Source organism: Charadrius vociferus, unplaced genomic scaffold, assembly GCF_000708025.1.
Source record: "Charadrius vociferus isolate BGI_N301 unplaced genomic scaffold, ASM70802v2 scaffold259, whole genome shotgun sequence".
In the NCBI taxonomy this organism is placed as follows: domain Eukaryota; kingdom Metazoa; phylum Chordata; class Aves; order Charadriiformes; family Charadriidae; genus Charadrius; species Charadrius vociferus.
In genome coordinates this window covers 8,958,120-8,966,470 of record NW_009661368.1, presented here as the reverse complement: position 1 = coordinate 8,966,470, position 8,351 = coordinate 8,958,120, and the positions used below count along the sequence as shown (strand labels likewise).

The following is an 8,351-nucleotide window of genomic DNA, read 5'->3' as shown; positions in this document are numbered from 1 at the left end:
TGGGGCTTGAGCAACTGGAGGAGGAAAACAACTGGAAGGCGGTGTTGGGTTTGCGCCGTGTCGGCTAAGAAGCCGTGTCTGTCAGGGGAGCAGGTCGCTTGCTCGGTAAACTGCGGTGTGTGAGTTTCCGTGGGCAAAAATATCCCCAGTATGGGAGCGGAGGGGGTAAACGGGAGGGGAGCTGGCTGACTTGGCTGTGCTTGCGATAGCAAGATGATGAAGATGGAGAGGGAGAAGATGATGCTGAAGTCCAGCAAGAATGCCTGAAGAAATTTTCAACCCCAGACTATATAATGGAGCCGTCTATATTTAACACGTTGAAGAGGTGAGTGTAACCTTATGTGTGTTACGTGTTACAGATGCCTGTAGTGTAGATAGGGCCTGTAGCAATTGGGCAAGCGGTAATGGTTTTAAACTGAAAGAGGAGAGATCTAGACTAGATATAATGAAGAATTTTTTTTGCACTGAGGGTGGTGAAACCCTGGCCCAGGATGCCCAGAGAGGTGGTGGCTGCCCCATCCCTGGAAACATCCCAGGCCAGGTTGGACGGGGCTCTGAGCAACCTGATCCAGTTGAAGATGTCTCTGCCCATGGCAGGGGGTTGGGCTCGATGGCCTTTAAAGGTCCCTGACAACCCAGACTACTCTATGATTCTCTGCAGTGTTATTACTTTGGATGGAAGTGTGTCTGAAAATAGATAAATGTAAATGATGCTATTGTTTTCCCTTTGTTTAGAGTTCAGTTGGTTTGGGTTTTTTTTTTTTAATATGACTTTCAAATAGTTCTTCTCCAATCCTTTCATCAGATATTTCCAAGCAGGAGGTTCTCCAGAGAATGTTATCCAGCTCCTCTCTGAAAACTACACTGCAGTGGCACAAACTGTAAATTTGCTGGCAGAGTGGCTCATTCAAACAGGTATGATAAGTGATACAGTACAATTTGGGCCTGTAGCCTTTCTTTTGTCAGAAATATCTGAATTAGTGACAAATTTGTTCATACTCAGGAAGTGGATCATTATAAAGTTGTCTTTGTTCTTTATAATAATACATTTATCCTGCTCAGAGAATAAGTAATCTGTTAACCAATATTTTGTAATGCCCACAAACTGTATTATAAAGGGCAATATAGCTGAAGCAACTGCATAAACTATAGTGTCTTTTTGTTTTCATGCACAAGGGCACTGTTATGTAGATGGTGTTAGCAATATTTGATATTCTGTAGTAGTATTATATAATTAATATTGAAAAACAATTACCTTATTACTAGTTACTATTCCCTATCAGCATTCATGGATGCCTGTATTCTCTGAGACAAGACTTCCGTATTGCCAGTCTGCTTATGAATTCTTCAGCAACCTCTTGCAAGACATAAAATGGCTTAGGTTGGAAGGGACCTTAAAGATCATCTAGTTCCAATGTTTAGCATTATCTTGTGGTATCTTTGTGCTTAGCTAGTGTAAACTTTTGTTTACAAATTATTGGAATTATTATCGTCTGATCTCAGAAACTTAGAGCTCCTCATTACTACTTTGTGTATTGTTTTGTAGTATGCTATCAAAGCTGCTGCTAGCCAATATATTAAAAGGATGGACTTTAGTCTGTAGTAAGGTGGGTTTGTGCACCAGCCCTGGTAATCCCTTTTGTGTTTAAGATATATGCATTTTGGTATCGCACCCAGTAGCAGTCTTGTGAGATGACTGGCATTGCTGTTTGCATGACTGATTAAGAGAACAAGGAGAAAAGGACTAGTGTACCCTGCCTGTGACCATGAACAGTCTGCATTTAGGAAGAAAGATCGAGAATCTCTAAATCTGTCTGTTTAATTTTGGCTTGATAGTAGAACTGATGGCTCTCCGGTCATCTTCTGTGTGTTGATAAATCTCTGAGTAGTTTCTGTTCTTATTGAAAAATTGAAGATGTTGCTGCTATGTTTGATTGGATTGCATCTGCCAAGTTTTTTGTTCCTTCTATACAGGTGTTGAGCCAGTGCAAGTTCAGGAGACTGTAGAAAACCATTTAAAGAGCTTACTTATCAAGCATTTTGACCCTCGGAAAGCAGATTCCATCTTTACAGAGGAAGGAGAGGTGTGCATGGAATCCGTGTTTCTGTCTTTACATGAGTGGATCCTACATAAATGCCGTGATCCGATGGACTAGTAGATGGTGGGGGAAGGGAAATTGTATCTTCAAAGCTTTTTGGTTAAGAGACAACTGGTTTCAGAAAACCAGCTGTCTCACGGGAGTCCTCAGAGGCTTAGAGAACTTAATAACTTCGACTGCATCCTCCTTTGTAATAAAGTCCTGTATAGCAACTCGCAGGACCCCTGAGAGGTAAAAGGCTTTTAATGATCTTGACAACTAGATATTCTTACATTTCTCTCTATTGCTCTGCTCTTTTCAGACTCCAGCCTGGCTTGAGCAAATGATAGCACATACTACGTGGAGAGATCTCTTTTACAAGTTGGCAGAAGCCCATCCCGACTGTTTAATGCTTAATTTTACTGTTAAGGTAGTATACTCAAGTCTGATAAATGAGAATATCCATAAAGGGCTAATTGTTCTGGCATCAAATATTGGCTGTGGTCTTGCCTGTGTCTTTTATGTATTCCTGCATAACACTGTTTATTCAAGTGTCAGAACAGTACAAATACGTAGTGGTGGGAGGAATTATGTTACAGCTTGCAAGCAGTAAGTGTAGTTTCCAGTTTGAAGTACTGCTTTTCAAGCTTTTTGGGGAGGGTTGTTGTTTTTCTTTTTTCTTTGATCTGTGTTTGAAAATTCAGGATTTCTGGTGCAGTGGAACATTTCAGTCAGTTTTGTATGTTTCTGTGACAGAAAGAATGTTATATCTTGGTGTGGTCTGAAGTATTCTTGTATCATTATGGTTTACTTTATTTTTGCTACATCTTTATCAGTTTCCTTTGCCGTAGTCTAAAAGATGAACGTGAATTTCAGTAAGTGTATGCAGAGGCAAATCTTAGATTCTGTGTGTTCTTCTAGACATGTTAGGATATCTGAAATATAAACAATACAAGTTTTCTGTGATATTTTTGGTTTTGTAGCTTATATCTGATGCTGGATATCAAGGGGAAATAACCAGTGTTTCAACAGCATGTCAGCAACTGGAAGTATTTTCCAGAGTCCTGCGTACATCTCTGGCAACAATTTTAGATGGAGGAGAAGAAAACCTTGAAAAAAATCTCCCTGAGTTTGCTGTAAGTTTTTCTCTTTTTTATGTGGAAAGAAAATAATGTTTTCCTTTCTGGTTAGGGTATACAGATTGTTACAGGATTGTAGAGAATCTTGACATCTTATCAAGTCTTACAAAATCTTATGAAGAGGAGGTATATATGAGTTCAAAAATAGAAATTTGTGCTTTTTGATCAGTCTGTGCCAAAGAATTCTTTGGGTTGCTTATGTGACACTTCTGGTATTTATTAAATGGTTTGTAAAAAAGGTAAATGTAGAACTGTTGCCTTTCACATTTAGTGTAAGATCTAAAGATCACTCTAGTTAGTCCCCTGGCAAATGAAAATAATTCTTTTATCATCCACATCAGTGTGAAAGTTGCCATCTGAATCAACTCAGCGTATGTTCTGTGTTGAGAAACAGCATAATGATTTTTGAATGGCTCTGTACTTCTCTTACTTTTTAAACATTGCAGAGAAAGTACTGAGTGTAAGTAGGATAGAATTTGCTCTCAATTTTGGCATTTAAGAAAGAAAGTTCTCAATTTAGCCATCTCTTCTTGCATGGTATCAATGCATAGTGATACTATGTTTTTCTATGCTTCTTGGGTGTTGGGTTTTTGGTTTTCTTCTGTAGTTGTTTGTGTGTTGGTTTTGTGTGTTGTTTTTTTTCCTTTGACTAGTAGATTTCAATGAAATCTTTGCTATTGTGGCAATGTAATCGCAGAAACATACTTGCATGTTTCTTGTTGACTGGTAATATTTTGATGTGTGCTTCCACAGAAGATGGTGTGCCATGGAGAGCACACTTACCTTTTCGCTCAATCTATGATGTCCATATTAGCTCAAGAAGAGCAAGGAGGGTCCGCTGTCAGACGGATTGCTCAGGAGGTTCAGCGATATGCTCATGAGAAGTAAGTGGCAGTTATATCATTAGTGACATGTAAGTCACCAGAACTTGTAAACTGCTATCTTCTGCTCGTTCTTGACTACCTTTTACCAGCAAAAGCAGAATTCTTAGCTGCAAACGAGCAGTTCTTGTAGCAAGCTTTCATGCATAGACTAACAGAAAAGTTCAATGTTGTGCACTGGGAGATGTGAAATAAGAAGAGCAAAGAACTGAAGTTTCCGTCTGTTAAAAAAATATGTTTTAATTATTCTACAAATATTCTAGAAACAAATAAGGGAAATATAGGCCTATTTCTATAACTGCCCAGGATAAGGGGTTCTGCCAGAAGGCATTACATGCCCTATTAACTTAGTGAGGCTAAAATTTTACTGAAGTGTCTGAATTAAGAAAATAAGCTGTTATGTATGTTTGCTCTTCATCTAGAGGCCATGATGCCAGTCAGATCACTTTAGCATTGGGCACTGCAGCCTCCTATCCACGAGCATGTCAGGCTCTTGGTGCGATGTTGTCCAAAGGAGCTCTGAATCCAGCAGATATCACTGTCCTGTTCAAAATGTTTACAAGCATGGACCCACCTCCAGTAGAACTGGTTAGTAGTTATCTTTTCATAACATCTGAAACTTCAGTAGCACTCAGAAATATGAGGTCTTGTTGTGCTAAGTGCCCTTTTGGCACAAAACAGAAGTTAGCACTTGGACTCATCCTTCTATCATTTTAAGTGATGTCTACATGTGAAACTACTACTTGTACTCTGTTTCGCGTTAGCTTCTTTATTTTTTTTTTTTTTTTAATCATTCTAAGTTGTCTTTTTACATATAATTGAATTCATTAAAGAACTAGTCAATAGGAGATAAAGATGTCAAGGAACTAGTTAACTTTTTTAACAAAAAATAAAAAGTTATTAAAAAAAACCACCCAGTTTTGAAATTTGTTATAAGCAGGCCTAAATAGCATGTGTCACGTTTCTCACTACCTTGTTCTAACCTGAGTTTTGGTAACAAATGGCATTTAGATACTTTAGCGATATAGTCTGTAACTCTGTTTCTTTTCTTTGGTTGTTTGGGTTGGTTTTTTTTGTCAAAAGTCTCTTCAGAAAACTATCATCTAACCTACTCCCAAGGGAGAATGTTATCTCATTCTATGCAAGTTATATCAGATGCAAAACCTATGTTTTTAGTCACCTCTCAAAATTCTCAGGCTCTAATAAACTATTAATTTTCTTCACAGATTCGAGTACCTGCCTTTCTGGACCTCTTCATGCAGTCATTGTTTAAGCCAGGTGCTAAGATCAACCAGGACCACAAACATAAATATATTCACATACTGGCATATGCAGCTAGTGTAGTAGAGATGTGGAAAAAGGTAATGTTTGGTTCTGTGGATAACATTATTTTTACCTACAGTGGCCTGACTGTGCTGAAGAAAACGTATGGTTGTGAAGTTGCACAGTTTAAAACAATGTATTCAGATTGTTTTCTTTATTTTAGTATGAAATGTTTCTGTTCTCAGTTGAAATAACCAAAAAATACAGAACCTGATGATCAAATAGTACCATAAAAGTTTGAGTGCATCGAGTATTTTTGCCCTCTTCCCCCACCTCCCCCCCACGCCCCGAAGGTTATCAGTGGCAGTTCTGGCCTACTAGAACCGTTTGTGCTTTTTCAGAGGAAGAGGAATTTAATTCTATGAAGTGGATAAAGTAATTCTTAGGGAATTAAATAAAGTGAACATCCTTGTACTTGAGCTCATTGATAATTAGTTCTTCTGAAACTTGCATTTGAGTCTGAGTTTTGAAAAACATGATGTAATCTTAGGCTTATCACAGGTTACAATTCCGTTCCCTAAATGACCGAGGCATCCTGTATATTCATGACTCTTGCATTCAAACTCTGCAATTTTTCAGAACAAGAGAGTCAGCATAAACAAGGATGAACTCAAGTCAACTTCAAAAGCCATTGAAACTGTTCACAATCTGTGTTGCAATGAGAACAAAGGAGCATCAGAGTTGGTTGCGGAACTGAGCACTCTCTATCAGTGCATCAGGTGAGCAGAGACTGATCCCAAGCTTCTGTTGTTGGAAGGAAAGTATTACTTAGGAGAGGCAGCACTGCGAAGGGGAAATGCCTTTGTGGGCTACTCTGTGAGAACATCCTCACTGTAGAGTACGTGAAGTTGTGGTCTGAAAGCAGCTTTCAAAATTGTACATCTGACTATTTGGAATCTCTCTCATGGGGACATGAATTCTGGCTTCCACAGACAACTTGTCCCTCTTGTGTCATAGAACGTGATTTTCTCTGCCATTGGAAAAAGGTGACAGATTACTTTGTCCTACTAATAAAGCTTTCATAGCAACAGATGTGTCCTTTCCTCTCTTAGAAGTATGAAATAGCAGGTACTGAATAAACTGAAACAAACTTGGAGTGTACATGAATTTTGTTGCCTATTTTTTTTTGCTTTTTGTGCTGATCAGGGAGTGTCTTTCTACAAAGAATTTTCCTCCAGCCTATCTCCCCCCCTGCCCCGCCCTTTCTTGATGAAAACTACTCTTGATAGGCTGGCAACTTTTCAAGCAGAACTTTTTGAGCTTTATGAATTCTGCTGTAAGTTGAACTGAAACTTTAGCAACCCTTAGAATATACTGAAGTACTGAATGATGATTTTTTTTTTTTATTGTAAATTTACTGGGAGCGTTTTGGTTATAGGTTTTTTTGATTGTTTTGGATTTGTCTTTTATGCTCCTGCGCTAAAGTGATACCTTTTTCTGTAGGTTCCCAGTGGTGGCAATGGGTGTATTAAAGTGGGTGGATTGGACAGTGTCAGAGCCACGATACTTCCAACTGCAGACTGATCACACCCCGGTTCATCTGGCATTATTGGATGAGGTAAAAGTGTATATAAATTTTGCTGTCCAGCAAAAAGAGTTTTGATGCTTGTAACTGGAAGTACATCTAGTTCACTGAATGCCTGTCGCTTACAGTAAGTCAGTAAATACACAGAGATGAAGCTGTTTCTAATCAGAGGTAATTTATTTGGTTTTGTCATCTCAGCATTATTTACACTAGGAAAACTTAGGCATCAAAGAAAGAAATGGTGGAATACTTTTTCTAAAAGAATTTACATCTGGCACTGAACACCAATGTGAACTCATGTAATAAAAACTGGTGCATTGGTTTTTAAATTGAAGTTCTGAGGATCTAACGCCTGTCTTGTTTGCAGATCAGTACATGCCATCAGCTGCTTCATCCCCAAGTTCTGCAACTTCTTGTGAAGCTCTTCGAAACAGAACATTCGCAGCTTGATGTAATGGAGCAGGTGATTCTCAAAGGATTCAGTATTTGTGTTCCTTCATGTTAGTTATGCTTATTCAAGATAACAGCTTTTGCTGTCACAGTAGTATTAAGAGTTTAATTCAGGAATATGGTCATGGTTAAAACGTAACGTAGTGCATATTGAATCAGTAAGAATGAGCAAGAAAAATTGCACGCTTCTGAGAGGAGGTTCTAATCTGTTGGTTCTTCCCTCCCCGCGCCATCAGCTGGAGTTGAAGAAGACTCTCTTGGATAGAATGGTGCACTTACTCAGTCGAGGTTATGTCCTGCCTGTCGTCAGCTATATCCGCAAATGCCTGGAGAAGCTAGATACGGATATCTCTCTCATCAGATACTTTGTTACAGAGGTCAGCAGCAAAAATTGTGTTTACTAACGTATAGAAATAGACTAATACCAGTTGTATGTGTTTGGATATTAAATCAACTTGTCTCAGATGCAGAAATATTTCGAGATATGAGATCGGATTCTGAGCGATGTCTGTAATACTGGTATTCACTAGGGTGTGACTTAGTCCTGACAGTATTAAGGTACTGGACAGAGTACCACATGAATACATAATTAACTACTTGTATGGAGAACAAGAGGTCTCACGTGCAACTACTTGTATGCTTTCAAGACCAGTATTGTCAATTAAATATTGTCCATACTACCCCTCTAATTGGAAGAATAATCCATTTTTATCTGCCGTTTCAGGTGCTCGATGTGATTGCTCCTCCATATACCTCAGACTTCGTACAACTTTTTCTTCCAATCTTGGAAAATGAAAGTATTGCAGGTACTATTAAAACAGAAGGCGAACATGATCCTGTCACTGAGTTCATAGGTAAGTCACGTTTATTCCTTGCGTATGTGCTTCCTTTGTAGTTGTTACAATTTGGAAATAACGTTTAGGAGGAGGATTGCTGAAAACAGGATTGCCTGCCT

The 8,351-nt window shown here is 38.7% G+C and overlaps 1 protein-coding gene across 1 annotated transcript in view; it reads left to right on the top strand.

Moving 5' to 3' along the window:
• NELFCD (negative elongation factor complex member C/D) overlaps positions 1–8,351 on the top strand; it is a 16,288-nt gene that overhangs the window by 7,489 nt on the left and 448 nt on the right. Inside the window, exons 3-15 of the mRNA XM_009893595.1 lie at positions 210–325; positions 806–915; positions 1,975–2,084; positions 2,401–2,508; positions 3,062–3,214; positions 3,971–4,101; positions 4,521–4,686; positions 5,325–5,459; positions 6,001–6,140; positions 6,865–6,979; positions 7,314–7,409; positions 7,633–7,773; positions 8,121–8,250. Coding sequence (XP_009891897.1) covers positions 210–325; positions 806–915; positions 1,975–2,084; positions 2,401–2,508; positions 3,062–3,214; positions 3,971–4,101; positions 4,521–4,686; positions 5,325–5,459; positions 6,001–6,140; positions 6,865–6,979; positions 7,314–7,409; positions 7,633–7,773; positions 8,121–8,250 — 1,651 coding nt within the window. The remainder of the gene's footprint in view (positions 1–209; positions 326–805; positions 916–1,974; positions 2,085–2,400; positions 2,509–3,061; positions 3,215–3,970; positions 4,102–4,520; positions 4,687–5,324; positions 5,460–6,000; positions 6,141–6,864; positions 6,980–7,313; positions 7,410–7,632; positions 7,774–8,120; positions 8,251–8,351) is intronic.